This window comes from Strigops habroptila, chromosome 9 (assembly GCF_004027225.2).
Source record: "Strigops habroptila isolate Jane chromosome 9, bStrHab1.2.pri, whole genome shotgun sequence".
NCBI lineage: Eukaryota > Metazoa > Chordata > Aves > Psittaciformes > Psittacidae > Strigops > Strigops habroptila.
In genome coordinates this window covers 18,427,633-18,443,290 of record NC_044285.2, presented here as the reverse complement: position 1 = coordinate 18,443,290, position 15,658 = coordinate 18,427,633, and the positions used below count along the sequence as shown (strand labels likewise).

The 15,658-nt window shown below is 41.5% G+C and overlaps 1 protein-coding gene across 1 annotated transcript in view; it reads left to right on the top strand.

Moving 5' to 3' along the window:
* Positions 1-15,658, top strand: part of CIB2 (calcium and integrin binding family member 2) — a 60,227-nt gene that overhangs the window by 15,998 nt on the left and 28,571 nt on the right. Inside the window, exons 2-4 of the mRNA XM_030498051.1 lie at positions 268-302; positions 9,876-9,885; positions 15,173-15,284. Of these exons, the coding sequence (XP_030353911.1) occupies positions 268-302; positions 9,876-9,885; positions 15,173-15,284 (157 nt within the window). The remainder of the gene's footprint in view (positions 1-267; positions 303-9,875; positions 9,886-15,172; positions 15,285-15,658) is intronic.

The following is a 15,658-nucleotide window of genomic DNA, read 5'->3' as shown; positions in this document are numbered from 1 at the left end:
GTTTTGTCTTGTGCTGTGTTTTGTTTTGTTTTTTCTCCTGAAGTTTCACCTTAACAACATATTTTCCCTGATAGCCCTGTCCTTAGGCTATTTCAGTTATTTTACAGTGTATATTGTTTCTGAGTCAAAAGCAGATGATACACAAATATAATCTTTAATGTTTTAGTGCCAGATCTGAGTTTACTTCTAAAAGGTTGAAAAGTGATTATTTGCTGGTTTTTTTATCAATATTTCTCTAGTACAATAATACTTTTTGGTTTTTGACAGGATTGCACATTCTTCACTCGGAAGGAAATCCTTCGGTAAGTAGATCATATTACATTTTTTTCTTCATGATGAGCATGGAAGGGACTAAATCTTCTTTGACTTGTGAGGAAACCAAATAAAGCCAGGTAGTCTGTGTGAATGAATGGGTGTAGGGTTGGACTCCAGATACACTTAAAATATCTGAATGTGTCTAAGGAAACAGATGGTGATCAGCTTAATGTCAATATCATAAACTTTTCTAGGGATGAGCCAGCTGAGAGCCAGCAGCTTTCTATGAAAGGCATTTGCTGCTTTTCTGCTTGGTTACATCACTGAGTGCACATCCTTCGGTCAGTGCAGGGGTTGGTATGGGCTGAAGTGTGGGAACAACTGGTGGAACTTAAATTGCAGAGCACTGAGAATGTTTATTTCTGTACAGACTTGCCCTACAGAAAATCATGAAGGTTGGGATCCCTGTTTGCAATAGAAGGGACTTGGGTTTTTTCAGTGGTGATGGACTGAGCCAAACTCAACTGATTTCTGCTTATGTATATGCTGACTTCTTGCCCTGGATCTTGCCATGGGTTCTTCATCTTCTAACCATTCAGATTAAGGATCTGTAAAAGTATAACATGGATCCTGTCCTGTCAATACCTCTGTTGTTTTTCTGAGGATGTCTGCCCCTTTAGGGAGTAGGAATAAATCTGTGGTCTGTATCTAGACCTTGGAGCTCATAATGCTTCAGGATTCTCAAATTTGAATCGCTTCTCAGCCATAAAAGAAGAATGTTTTTTCCATAAACTTTAGGAACTGTTTTGAGATCAAAAATAGACGTTGTCTCTGAGAGAAATGTTCTTTGCCTCTGCTCTATTGCTGTAACCCTCACGAAGACTGATCTTCAGTGACTGTCAAAGCAAAACCTAATGGCATGGCTGTGAGTGGAGTGCTGTATCTTTTGCTGGAGAGAAAAAAAAAGAGGTGGTATTGAAGCTCATTTCTTGCACGCCTTGTCTCATTACTCACGGAGGAATGATGCACTCCTCAGCAGTGCACAACATCTCTGAAACCACTCTGCAGTAAGAGCACTGCAAACCACCACCTAAGCCAGGATTTAATTTGGTGATGATCACACATGTGATGGTGTGACTGAATGAGTCAGAATGTGTGCAGTGAGTGAGTGATAGCTGGCCCAAAGATAAGCTCAGCTTAATGTAGGCTGCTCCAGCAGAGATATTCTTGTCCACAAAAGTGAATTACCATAGCATGGATGGGACTCCTTTGGCAAAGCAGTTGTCAGCTGCCAACCTCTAGGAATAGTGCCTAATTGCTGGCTGCGACAGGGTATCATTCTGGGTTTGTGGTACCCTACAAAAAGTCGTGCAGCCTAAATAAAAATCATAAAATCACAGGCTGGTCTGGGTTGGAAAGAACCTTAAGAGCATCCAGCTCCAACCCCCTGCCACGGGCAGAGACACCTTCCACTAGAACAGGTTGCTCCAAGCCCTGTCCAACCTGGCCTTGAACACTGCCAGGGATGGGGCAGCCACAGCTTCTCTGGGCACCCTGTGCCAGCACCTCAATGCTCTGAGAGCAAAGAATTTCTTTCTTATACCTAACCTAAATCTGTATATGTACTATAGGCCCAGTTTAAAGAATAAGACATAGAATCCGACCAATTTTATAGAAAGACTGTAACACTGGCCAGGGGATAATGGCCTCAGAACTGTAAAACAAGGAATCAAAGGTCTCCACAAAAGTTGTAATTAAGTAACTGCTGTATCTGAATAGGCAGACGCTTTTTTGATCTGGAAAACAACATTTCCAAACTGTAAATCTGAACCATCATGTGCAGCTGAGAAGACACAGAAAGAGAACTTTGAAAAATACACTGTAAATTTCAAGGAAAGGTATTTCAAAGTAATGAAAGTAGAAAATGTCATTGTATGGTCAGCAAAGAGGAATTCACAGTATTGCAAAATCTGGCTGTGAACTGAAGAGTCAGCAAGTTCTTTCTGTGGGTTGCAGTGGATAAAAGTTACTTGTAGAGAACGAGTTTGTGATGTGTGGCTTGGACAAGGAGGTGTAAACTGTCTGAAATGAAGACATGTGAGACAGAACCTGTGCTGAAGTTTGGTATCAGGGCACTGAAGGCAGTGTGTCAGAACAGTCTAAAAATCACAACAATAAATGATCTGGATTTGCAAATGTTTTTTATCTAACAATAGGCTGGGGTTGCTTGTTGGTGTATGCCAGATCCAAAACCTGAGGCTGGACTGCGCACCGGACCTTTGGTAATGGTAAAACAGGCCACAGTTTACTTCAGTAAGTAAGAGCACTCCTTTGTCCTGCAGGGCAGGTGGCATCATAAAGGAATATCTGAGTAGAGATGGATCTTTCTTTCCTCCTTGATTTAGGATTTGCACAGTACCACTAATGCCACCGTGTTGGACACAACACTGTGTATCTCTTTCAAAACTGTAATTTGAAACTACATTTGTAGACAGATGATTTCTAATCTTCTTTTTCCCTTGCAAGGCAAGTGGGATATAGAGAAGAGGAGGTCACTGTAATTCTTAGGGCTTGATGGTAAAGGAAGCAGCATTGCATTATGGAAAAGATTCTCATGCTATTCAAGAACAAGTGGATGTTTTCTAGCTGAGAAAGCTTGACATGGGGACTGTGGGTGGGATACGGACTTGGGATACTCTGATACTCAGATACTCTGAGCATCTCTGAAAAATTACCAATGTAATTTGCCTGTGTTAGCTACACTTAATATTTTTATGCCTTGTGAGTATGAGGATAGTATTCCCTGTGTCTTGTCTGTTTAGATTGCAAGCTCTGCCTGGTAAGGATCATGTGAACTATGTTTACACACAATGTGCTGGAAGTGCTCTTAGCTGTGGCTTTTACATTTTATGGCACTTAAAAAGCTGTTCTGAATATTATTTTGGGGCTTATGGTATCTCTGGGTGGTGGTGGTGTCACCTGGTAGATCTGGTCATTTAAACAGAACGATGGAAGTACAGTGAAGTGTTGAATGTGGCAATCAGTGCGCAAGTTAAACCAATCCTGGCAGATTTGTAGTAGGTGCTGTTTCTCTAAAAAGCATAGAAATATAAATGAAGCATTTTGTCTTGGTTTGCTTTCTCTCTTCAGTAACATAAAAGAGCATGAGTGACACCAATGATAACACCCCAAACTGTTAGAATTTATTGTGAAATTGAAGTGTAGCTGCTTCCAATGAGAAGCATGTGATGGACCTCGGCTTGAGTGCAGGGAAAGCCTAATAATGCATTTTGTATGTGTAAATGAAGTTCTAAGGTATAGTCTGTTTGCTGAGAAGAAAACAAAGCATACACCTAGACTCAATTACATTATTGATGTTAGGCTAAAGAAAACTTTTCTACTTATGGGCTGTGTATGGGAGATAAGGGAGCCATTGCCTGCATGACTTTGTACCCTGTCTGGATCAAAAAGAGCAAATCCAAAAATACCTATGAGAAACAATGCAACCTTGGAATATGCTTGTGTAAAAGGGTATGAGATTAAATTAATGAATGGTGAAAAATAGATAAAGCTAAATAGTAATGTTGGATTGTGAAAAGCTTAGGAGAATAAAATAATGGGAGTAGTTCTGTAAAGGCCTAAAATCATGTGAGAAAGAATAGTCACTGGGAATCATTGTATTTCCTCTTCTGTTTTTGCCTCAGAACGTGATGTTTCTGCTTATTGGAAGCCTCTATACATAATCAGTTTATGATATGGCAGATAGTAACACAATCAAAAGTATTTACTGTATACGAACCACTGAATACAAATTGCTGTCTAAGGAACAGAGTAGACTCGAGGGGTATGTCTGCATGTCCGAGGTGAAGCTTTAGTGAGTGGGAATACGGTGGGTTATGACCCCCTTAGCTGGCTCACCATCCGTTAGCAGGAGTGGGAGCGATGGCACCAGGGAGGGGGCACAGTTGTGGAGGTGGGGGTGAAGAAATGAAGATGGCAGCTCCAATTTAGATCGATTTAAACTGATGTAAACCAGCATGAGACTGCAATTAGGTGAAATGGGCTAAGTGTTTTTGTCTGTCCCTGCAGGAAAAGTAGCCCATCAAAAAGCCCAAACAACAACAAATCTAGTTTCTGCTGGTTTAATGAGCTGAATCAGCTCTCCAAGGAATCAGATGAGTGCTAAAGCTGGCACAAGAACCAGTGAGCAAATGCAACTGAAAATGAGGAGAGTACCAGTTTCGGTACCAGTTTCTGTATTAAAATATTAAAATATTAAAATACCAGTAAAATATTAGATTGGCTTAGTCTAACCTGAGTGCGTAAGACTGGTAACAGCATCAATTTCAGTAAACACAAACACAGGCTGTGGTCGCAGGGGCTGAGGATACATGATCCGAGTGTGGATAATTTGCAAATTATTAGGAAATAGTAGAGTTCATGAATTTAAGGTGAAGAAAAACTAAACACAGAGTAATGAAAATGGATGTAGGGAAAAATAAGTTAGACTGCAGCAGAGACAGCTGTGCCTGGGGAAAGAGAAAAGTAGAAACCATAGATCGTTATTGGTGTTTGATAGCAGTTTATTCCAAGAAAACCTAAATACACTCTTAAATCTTTCATAAAGTTGGTTACTTTTGAGAAGTGCTGAACACAACCGTGAGGATTCATTCATGGGCGCAGGGCAAGACCATGTTAAAGAATGTTGGGTCATGTAGTCATGTTTTGGGTCAGTGCTAACAGGAGTATTATCTAACATACTGAAAGGACAGCTGGCAAATTTTTGGAGTCCGTGATTTTGATGGCGGGTGTGTGTTAGGGCTTTGCCTCTATTTTCTTAGGGAGAATGTAGAAATTAGACCAGTGTGTAGAACTTCAGGACACAACTTTGGTGTGTGGAAAGATGCCAGCACACACTGGCAGACTTCCTAAGTGCCTAGAACATAATACTTGCTCAGAGGCAGCCACTGTGCATTTGTGAGAAGCAAATCTCTTCCTTTGAGTGGCTGCTCTTGCGGATAAGAGAAAAAAAGATGCAACATATCTTTATTTTCATAAAGCCTTTGTTATGTTCCTGTATGTGTTAGTCCTTTTCTACCTGTGTAAATGCACTGACCTCTTGGCTAAGGTGCTATTGAACCTACTTAGAAAATTTGTAAGAATGGTAGAATGGTGAGAAACATTGAGGTGAAGAGGGGTGCAGACACTGTGAAGATCAAGATGAGCTTTTTCAGGAGTGCTCAATGTATTAGAGAAATTATTAGATCCAAAATGAGCTACAGGAAATTCACAGTCAAGTACAGAGAACTGAGAAAAATTTTCGAGCACAGAATGCACTGTAACCAAAACCCAAAGGGCAGGGAGTTAGCTGGTCTGAGCAAAGCAAACACCATTGTAACAGACAAAAAAACCCCTGATGCCCTGGAAGAAAGGGGAAATGTAGTACTAGAATGCATTAACCTCAGCACTGTCCATAAACCAGGAGAATTCCATTCCAGTCAGCAGTGTTGGGACCTCAGTAGGAATAGACTGTCCAGTTTTGGGCATCACCATTCAAAAAAGGTTGTGCTGGAAAACATGCAGTAGAGAGAAAGAGGAATAACAGGGAAAAATTACATATGAAGAAAGGTTGGAAAACCCCTTTATTCATAACAATGCATGTGGTTATATATAACGTGCTTCTCTTGTTATTGTAAATGGGCAAAAATGGTCGAGTTGTCGCTTACAAGGCAGTATTACTCAGTGTTGTAAATCTGATTTTCTAGCAGACCAGCTTTTTCTCCAGTAATAAGGCTCCTCTGCCTGTCAGCCCGTCTGTTTCTTTTTCTCCGTGCAGACTAGCGTGATTTGGCACTAGTACCCAAACGTTCAGATACAGGTGTTCTTGGATGTCTGTCCTAGCCAAAAAGCATGGAATGTAAATTAAAGTTGTATAGCTTGAGACTAACTTAACGTAGCAAGACAACTGCTGGGGGAACATGGCACTAAATTACCAAGCAGGACATCAGCTTTGAACCTTTCTCTAGAAGAAAACCAGCAATTCTGTGCCTTCTCTTCTCTGCCTGTTTCTTGGCATGTTTTTGATGGGTGAAAGGTGAGGTGCAGAGGAACCTTTTTAGCCAATCGAGCTACATGCTGGGTTTTAAATCAGAGACCTGCCTGAGAGTGAAGCTGGGGAGATAAACAGTGGTTCCTTCCAAGTGTCTGGAAAGCCTTCCTTATAAGGGAGCAAATGCAGCAAACTGCTGGAGGTGCGTGTCCCTGTGGAGCAAGTTGCTCTGCAGATGGATAGAGAGAACCCAGATCCTGTTTTTATAACATCCCATTTCCCAAACAGTTTGGGGTTCTTAGGTAGAAAGGGGAAATTCCCACATTGTCAGCTTGGGGAAAAAAAGAAGTGCCTACCAATAAAATAAAGTTTGGGGGAACTCTATAGCCTTGGGAATCTTCCTGAATTTAGTGCAACACTACATAGAGGAAGAACATATATTCTGAAGCTGCTCTTCTTCTTCTTGTTGATTATGTTTCTATTATTGTTATGAATAATGTTTCTGTATCCTTTATAAATGAAGAAAAGAAAAAAATGCTTCTAGACAATTCCTGCATCTCCTGTACCATCAATCTTTCATTTTACTGTATTTTAGTCAGGTTGTACCTGTTTTGCTAGGCTCAGATGAGGACAAAATTATTCTCAGTGTTGATGTGTATACAGTGTGGAGTACTGGCATACTGTGTCCAGTTCTGGCTCCACAGTACAGGAGAGACATGGAGCTACCAGGAGAGTCTGGCAAAGGGCCACTAAGAAGGTTATGGGACTGGAGGATCTCTCATGTAGGAAGGCTGAGAGAGCTGGGATCTGAAGGGTGCAAAGAAGACAGAGCCCAGTGACAGGACAAGGGGCAGTGGGTAAAAACTGAAACACAGGAGGTTCTGTCTGAACATAAGGAAACATTACTATTATTATTATTATTATTATTATTATACCTCACTTGGAGTATTGTGTTCAGTTCTGGTGTCATCAACATAAGAAGGACATGGAGCTGTTGGAGCAAGTCCAGAGGAGGGCACGAGAATGATAACGGGGCTCAAGCACCTTCCATATGAAGACAGGCTGAGAAAGTTGAGGCTGTTCAGCCTGGAGAAGAGAAGCTGCGTGGAGACCTCAGAGCAGCTTCCAGTGTCTGAAGGGGGCTACAAGGATTCTGGAGAGGGACTCTTCATCAGGGACTGTAGTGATAGGACAAGGGGTGATGGGTTCAGACTTAAACAGGGGAAGTTCAGGTCAGATATAAGGAAGAAGTTCTTAACTGTGAGGGTGGAACAGGTTGCCCAGAGAAGCGGTAAATGCTCCATCCCAGGCAGTGTTTAAGGCCAGGTTGGACAGAGCCTTGGGTGACATGGCTTAGTGTGTGGTGTCCCTGCCCATGGTGGGGGGGTTGGAACTAGATGATCTTAAGGTCCTTTCCAACCCAAACCATGCTGTTGTTATTATTAATAATAAATCTTTTTTACCTCCTTTGAGAGTAATATTCAAAAGCCATCTGGACGTGGTCCTGGGCAACCTGCTCTAGGTGCCCCTGCTTGGCAGAGGTTGGAGCAGATGGCTCCACAAGTCCCTTGCAGCCTCAGTCATTGTGTGATTTTTATTTTCCATATTTAACCACCAGCAGCAGAGGGGCCTGGGAGCAGGATTTTCACGGTGCTTCAAGGAAGGAAAACCACTCTAACCTGGTTTTCTCTAAACTTACTGTGCATCATGTAGTGAACAGCAGTTATGTGCATTGAAAAGCAAAGCCTTCCTAAGTGCGACTAGATCTTTTTAGAATAAATTTATTATTATAAATGATCTGCCCCAAACATTTCTCATGTGCAATTTCTTTTTAATTTCACTGCAGATGGTTCAGGAGGATTTTTATCTAGTATTGTCTTGAATTAATTTCTACTGCTGCATTGCAGAGGTGAAGGAACACTTGACATGTTGCCTAAAGGCTGGCAGAAGGCTCATCTGTCCACCTTTTCTCTTTTATGCTGCCTTTTGACAACCTGATGTCTGTGTCCAGTTAATAACTTCAAGCAGAAAGCACAGAAGGGACAAGGCGTGCCAGTAACAGAAATGTAAACAAATGCCTTCACCTTTTAACTCCTGCTCCTTAGTATTCTTTATTCTTCATCCTTTTGTCAAAGGATAGCAATTTAGTGAGTTGTGATTCCAGTTTCCACCAGACTGGTGCCTTCAGATGTGGCACCACATTTCCTGTCATTTTTGTTTTAGTTTCATATGGTAGACCCCTTTCTCTAACAGACTCTTCTCAACTCTTGCAGTCCTTGGAGGCAGGAATTCACCGAGGGAATGCTGCAGTAGAGATTTATGCCTTAGTTACCATATACAACATAAACTGTTGTTGCCAAAGCAGTTTGTGAATGTATAGCATAAATGTGAGACTCTGAAAGTACTTTCCTTATCAATTGCAGGCAGCCCCTAAGGCCTCTCCTTCCTCAGTTTCTCAGCCCCAGGTTAAAGAACCTCCTTCTCTCTGAGCTATGGCAACTTCTTCTCTGTGTGTGGCAGACTTATGGTTATAGGTCTGTCTGGACCTGTTCCCCAGCTCTCCAGTCACACATTTGTCCATCTGCAATATTAGCACTATAGGACAAGAGAGTATGTGCACCTCAGCAGTCTGCATTGGCAGGGGGCTACAGCCTCTGCAGCATCAGTTGTAAATCAGTTCCCATCAGTGTCTGCATCAGCATGATGCATTGTCCTGCAGCCTGTGCAACCCCATCTTGAGATCTGTCTGTTTCCAGGGCTGCGGATAGGCTTGTCAGTGCTCCTGCTGGTCTCTGGAGTGGGGAATTCTTCTCTGCATGTTACAAGAAGTCCTTCTCCAGCTGTTCTGCTCAACTCTGGCATCTGGACAAGAGCCAAGAGCTTTGATAGTGATGAATACCCAAAAGTGCAACTGAACAGCAACAAGAAAGCTTCTCTGGACCTGCTGCTGCCCTAGATGATTCCATTCTGTATGGGCAGGCTGTGGTCAGGTCATGCCACAACTCCCGTATTGGACCATTCATCAGCATTCATGGCTTTGTTTCATTGTTCCAATTAAGCCATTTTGCTATTTATTTTCTGTGAATATGCAGAGCAATCGAGAATTTGCTCCTAGGGATGGTCTGATTGTAATGTTAAAGTCTGAGTGGATTCCTGTTATTTAGGAAGAAATTGGATATATATTGCTGAATAAAAATATTTTCCCTTTACAACATAAATCAAGTGACTGGTACTATGGAGGCAGGAGGGGAGTTGGTGATATGTTCCTTAGGTTCTAAAGGCCACTTTAAAGCCTCTCTGTATTTCTAATCAATGAGCCATTACAAGCTTTTATCTTTTGTTTCCAGCACTCCTTTAGTGCAGAGTTCTTATTACAAAGGCAGCCCAGCTAGCTATAATGTGTTGTCACTCCATTTAATGGTGGTGATTTATGTATGCCAAGCCAAGGAAGAGCTGCTCTGTGTTTTAACACACCCAGTGGTGACCTTGGGTACAATCTGATTTCTCTCAAAGCTCAATAGCAAATTAAAACAATCCATGCAGGGTGTAAGCTTGGAAATCTCTTTTTCAGGTCTGAACAGGTACAGCTGGAGGCTCTGTTATGAGGTTGAAGACACCCCAGTCAAGCATGTCCAGCAAATACTCTCAAAGTGTCACCCTTGCTGACTTCAGGATGCTACACCCTTGAGAAGTGGGGACAGACTCTGACCCACCTTTTACCATGTAAAATGCTCACAAGTGGGAGAATGCAAGTTAGCATAAACAGTAGGCTGTGGAGGCAGTACTGTGCTTTGGTGGGGTTTTGTTCTGAACACAGCTTTTGGGTTTCATTGGTTGATGGGCAGCTGAAGAGATGTTAAACTTTCTGCTGCCTACAGGGGTAAGTCTTGTTCTGCCCTTACTGATTAGGGTAACTCAGTACAAACAATATACCCCCATTTACTTGCACAGGCAGTGCTGCAGTTGCAGCTATGTCAGTTACTCCAAGGAGGTGACCAAAAACTTCTGTATTTTCAAACACATCAGTTCCCTGAAGCTCACTGCAGTTTCTGAAGTGTTAGTGCTAATGCAAGGGAGGTGGGTGGATGGGCTTGGAACATCTACAAGGGCAGTTGGAGTTTACACTAGGTTAAAGTGATACAGAATCACAGCCTTAATCCTTGAATATACTACATTAAGCTTAAATGCTCTCATCTGTGGAGGGAAGACACTAGTCAACACTGCCAGCTTTTCCTCTCCTTCTTCCATGCAGATACATAAGGCATCCTGACAACAAAGAAAGCCCATCCAGGAAGGTGAAGATGCTTCTGCATGCATCCAGAAGAATTGTTTTGAAGCAAATATCGCTCCAGGATCTGTAGTCACTACTACAAAGGCAGTGAGGCTGGTTGCAGGGCCTGGCCTTCTGAACATACATAGTGGTCTGTATGTGGTAATGGCAATCCTTCCAAATCTGTGCTTTCAGACAGCACTGCAAAACCCCTGTCAAGACACAAATGTTTCTGTGATAAGGTCTGATAGTTAAAGCAGCTTTAGGTTATTTTCAGACATGCTTCTTGTTGAGTAAAAGGACAAAAAGCCTTTCCTCTCTAGGTCACAATTGCTCTGATGTATTCAACTCACCTGAAGTGCCTTCTGCTTCTCTAAGACGAGGAGAAATATTAGAGCCTTGACCACAGAGGTTGGTTTATTTTCTATTTATAGTTAGTAATTTATGTTATTGAGAGATGTGTCAGAGCAGCCAGTAATATGTACGGTGCCAAACAGCGCAGCACTGGGGAGATGGTTACTGAGTCTGACTCACAGTATTGGTCATGGTACTTGGTCCAAGTATGGCAGTGGCATGACAAATTGATGTAGTGATGTATTGCACAAAGGCAGGGGGATTGTGGGTGTAAATAACCCTCATGTCTGCTGATTTTTACATTGTGGTAGAGAATAATCAGAAATGCATCCAGTTTCCTTGCCAAAGAGTAAGTACTCACCCAGTGTAATGTGGGTTACTCCAGTAAACAGGATTGCTGAAACTCATGCAAAAGGACGTGGCTTTCTCAGAATCCTGTCAGAGGTTGAGGCAGCTCTGTCATTTCTTCAACCTGTTATCTACAAAATCTGGTCACTTGAGAGACTGTCACTCCAGTTTGCCATAAACCAGGGCATGGTGTCCCTGAAGAACTTGCCAGCATAAAGAACTTTGGGAGAAGGTGTTACTATCTTTTGTTGTTGTTCAGTTGGTTGAGGTTTTGTGTTTGTTTTATTATAAAGGCTAATGGAGCCTGTGCAACATATTGCATATTGGTTTTGGAACCTAAGCTAGAGAAATCTTATGGCCTTTTTCATTGTGCTGTTAGCTAATCATGCCATGTAATGAAGCTAGCACAAATAGAGTTGCAGGATCCTTGCAGATAAAAGCGTGTGAAAGGCTGTTTTATTGCTGTAATTTAGTTTGCAGAAGTTGGATCACAGCCACTTCCTACAGACTCGTTTGGATGCTTTAGTGTGAAATCCACTCAGGTGGAAAGCACTTATACCTACAGATCTTTGAGCAATTTGGTGAATCAATGGGAGAGTTAGTGGGAGGCGAACAGGGTCCCAGAGCTGCCCTCAAATCTGCAGTTAGCTACTTGCAGGTTTCTGTGTCCATCAGAAGCCTTCCAGCTAATCCTAGCAGAGTCCTGCTGAGCCGTGTGCTGGAAGGCTGGCTGCTTACTAGTGCCTGGCAACTCCTTTCTGTTCCTCTTCAGAGATAAAAGAAAGACTTGACTTTAAAGGGATGGACTGGGAACATATTATCTTAACAGATTTCTGTAAAAATAAACCTCATCTGCATTGTGGATGCTTCTGAATAAAATACAGGTGTAGAAAATGGACATATTAACATATATAGGTAGGGACATTTGTATGTTATGGTAAAAATGTTTGGTGGGGGAGTTGTTTTCTTGCTTTGGTTGGTTTCCCCCACCTCTCATCCCTGGGCATGCATTTTCCTTTTTGACTAAAAAATTGAGTTCTGTCAGCAATGTGGTGTTCAACTTGGTGCTTCTGCCTGTGAGTCCTTCCAGAAAGGAAAGAGGAATTTGTTCCATTATAATCTGTGGCAGCAAGCTAAAAGAATTAGTTTATTCTGTGTCCTTCGGCAATGTTTTTAGCTAAAATCTAATCCCTTCTGAGGGATGCTTTGAATTAGTTTTTTGAGAGATGCTTTCTGAAATGAGTGTATTTACATTGTACAGAGGTGTGAATGTGCTAGGTTAGGATCATTTTTCTTGATGGAACTGCAAAAACTCATTGTCTGAAGTAGTAGGAAAAGCAAAATAATTGTACTTACCCTGGTGCCATCAGGTGGACCCGTTACTGGTGCCCTGTCCACAGTAAAAGAGGAATGCATTTGTTGGCCTTATCCAAGAAGACACAGAGTAGCCTATATCTAGGGACCAGCAAGGCGTTTCTGATAAAAAAATCTAACTGTTCTGCTAAGTGCCCTGAAATTAACACCACAATACCTTCCAGCTGAAAAATCAGGTTCTTCTTCCAGCTGCTGAAGAGTTTGGAATCATTTCAGTATAAATAGGTGGTTTTCATTTCTGTGGGCAAGATGGTCAATTCCGGGCGCAAGAAATAAATGATGAGTGTACTTTGCACTGATATTGCATGTTGTAAAGAGACTAAACCTTTGTCCTGAGAAAAGGAATGTCAGTAAGCAGTTGGTAGAGCTGTGGCTGTGTCTTCTCTTGGATCTCTCTCCCTTTAAGCCTTCATCGTTGAAACAAGATTGTTGCTTCACAGCAGATAGCACCTAGGACACAGCACTGCAACCTGTCACGTGCCTTATGAGGGTATTTCTTGTGTTAGAATAATATTACTTGCTCTGTAGATATTTGTTTCACAACTTCTTACTTAATTTGGTGAGCATCATAAGAGGCTTTAATATTTTTGTCAAAATAGTGCTGAGTACCAGATGTCTGTGGGTCACAGTGGTGACAGTGAAGTGCTGGTTTATGTACCCGTAATAAGTACTTTTTATTTGTCATCTTAGTATTCAATCTCTACTTGTAACACTGTTATTCCCACTACTAAAGTAACTTCAAATTCCCACTGTTGTGGCTGTTTCTTTTGTCACTATTAATAGGTTCTTGTGACATGCTTGTGTTTCAGTAACATACTTTCCCACAACATTTCCAGACTTCTGTCATATGTTCATTCCCAGTAGAGAAATTGACCCAGCAATATTGTTGTGATGCAGACAAGAGGTTTCTTAAGAGTTCATTATTGAAAACTAAGATAAATCCCATACCTTGCATTTTAGATTAATATAACAAGTTTAGCAAACTATGAAACACAGATCACTATTCAAATCCCTTCTGTGTCTTCTGAAAGACATGATGGAGAACTCCTTCAAGATGCCTAACTCGGTGTCTATATTCAGAGTCCTGTTGGAGGAGACAGAGCAAAGGCAGAGAAGTCTAATTCTGGAGAAAGGAGAGAAGGCAATCTTGGCAGTTAAAATAAGCAGGCATTGCTGGCTAGTGTGTTTTGAAATGGTGCCCATAATGGTCAAGCTGTTCCAATGATGAATGTAATTTTCATGGAAACCAGAACACCATTTCAGTATTCTGGCTTTAAAAGGAAAATCCATAGGTGAGTATTTGATTTGAAAGGTTTGCTTTCCTTTAAGTGCTTTTAAGCTGGGTTTTTTCTGTTATATTTAGGGGCATCTTTGTAGCTGCTGTTTACAACAGAGAAATCAGTGGAGTGGGAAATGGCTGTTGCATCTTGAATTACACAGTATTTATGAAATGTCAGGGTAAGCTGTGGTCAGTAGCTGAAATATGCTTAGATCAGTGGATAATTAATTTCCTATATGGCTGCACAGTGAAAGACATTAGTTTGCTAAGATCCAGACAAAACATGTTTCTGTGTTCCATTTCACGTGTCTTGTGGCACACCATAATCATGAGCCCAAAGAGATGCTGAGAAAAGAGATGCTTGTAGATGCTTTCCTCCCAGTTTTTGAACTTCATTGCCCTCATGAATCTGAAATAGTTCAGTTGCTTGTGGGGCTGACTGAGGGCTTGCTGAAGCTAGAGCTGGAAAGGTGCAGGGGTTGGTGAGGTATTACCTTCTGTATCACCAGTTTGTTTATGTTCTGCTGTTTCAAACATGTTAATCTTGATTTGCAGTTGATACTATACCTATTTTTTTGTTATGATGAAAATAAGTCACAAAACAATAAGCATAGCTTTTAAATATATATAAATAGCACATGTGACCTAATGAGAGATCAGAATACTCTGTGTTAGTACATAAGGCATAGCAAAATGATCACTTTCTGCCCTAAGCAGTTTATGAATTACATGTAAGACAAAATTTTCACATGATAAAAGTTACATTTTATAGTACATTACATTTATGATGTTGTCTAAGTTTTCTGTGAGCAGCAACTACCTAATCTTCCTTCCTATTCTTCTTACACATATCGTATTTCATAGAGGACTGTCAGGTCATACATTCATGCTAAATATATCACACTCAAATGCGATCCCTGGATTATACTCACAGTGTTAGTATGCCGGCCTAGGCTTACTTCTGTGCATGTGCCAATGTATACGGTGCTTAAATACTATATACAGGGAGTGTGAAACACCACTTAGTTACGTACCTCAAGTTACACATGGGTGTTAGTAGCAGTTATGCTAGATACTGCATCAAAGCCCTCTTTTTGTCAAAAAGATGGGAATTTGGTGGGCTCAGACTTGTCACTAAAAATAATAATTAGAGCTGCAAGACAAATTTGTGTCTGATTACTGTATGAATGGAATTGGTTATTTAAAATTGGTTATTGGCTGTCTTTTTTCTGCTTGTTTCCAGGTTGCACGGCCGATACCATGAAATGGCACCAAACGTTGTGCCCATGGACTATACAAAGGACCCAGATGTTAAACTACCTATGCAGCTTATAATAAACATGCCTGAGCTAAAGGTATCACTTCTGACTGCTTACAAACTGTGTCTTAAGTTATGCAGCTCATCTGCCAGAGGTTTTGGCATGTGAGGTTGATATCCTGAAGCAATGTGGCACGCTGAGGTCATAGAATCATAGAATAGTTAGGGTTGGAAAGGACCTTGAGATCATCTAGTTCCAACCCCCTGCCATGGGCAGGGACACCTTGCACTAAACCATGTCACCCAAGGCTCTGTCCAACCTGGCCTTGAACACCACCAGGGATGGAGCATTCACAACTTCCTTGGGCAACCTGTGCCAGTGCCTCACCACCCTCATAGTAAAGAACTTCTTCCTCATATCTAATCTAAACTTCCCCTGTTTAAGTTTGAACCCGTTACCCTTCGTCCTAC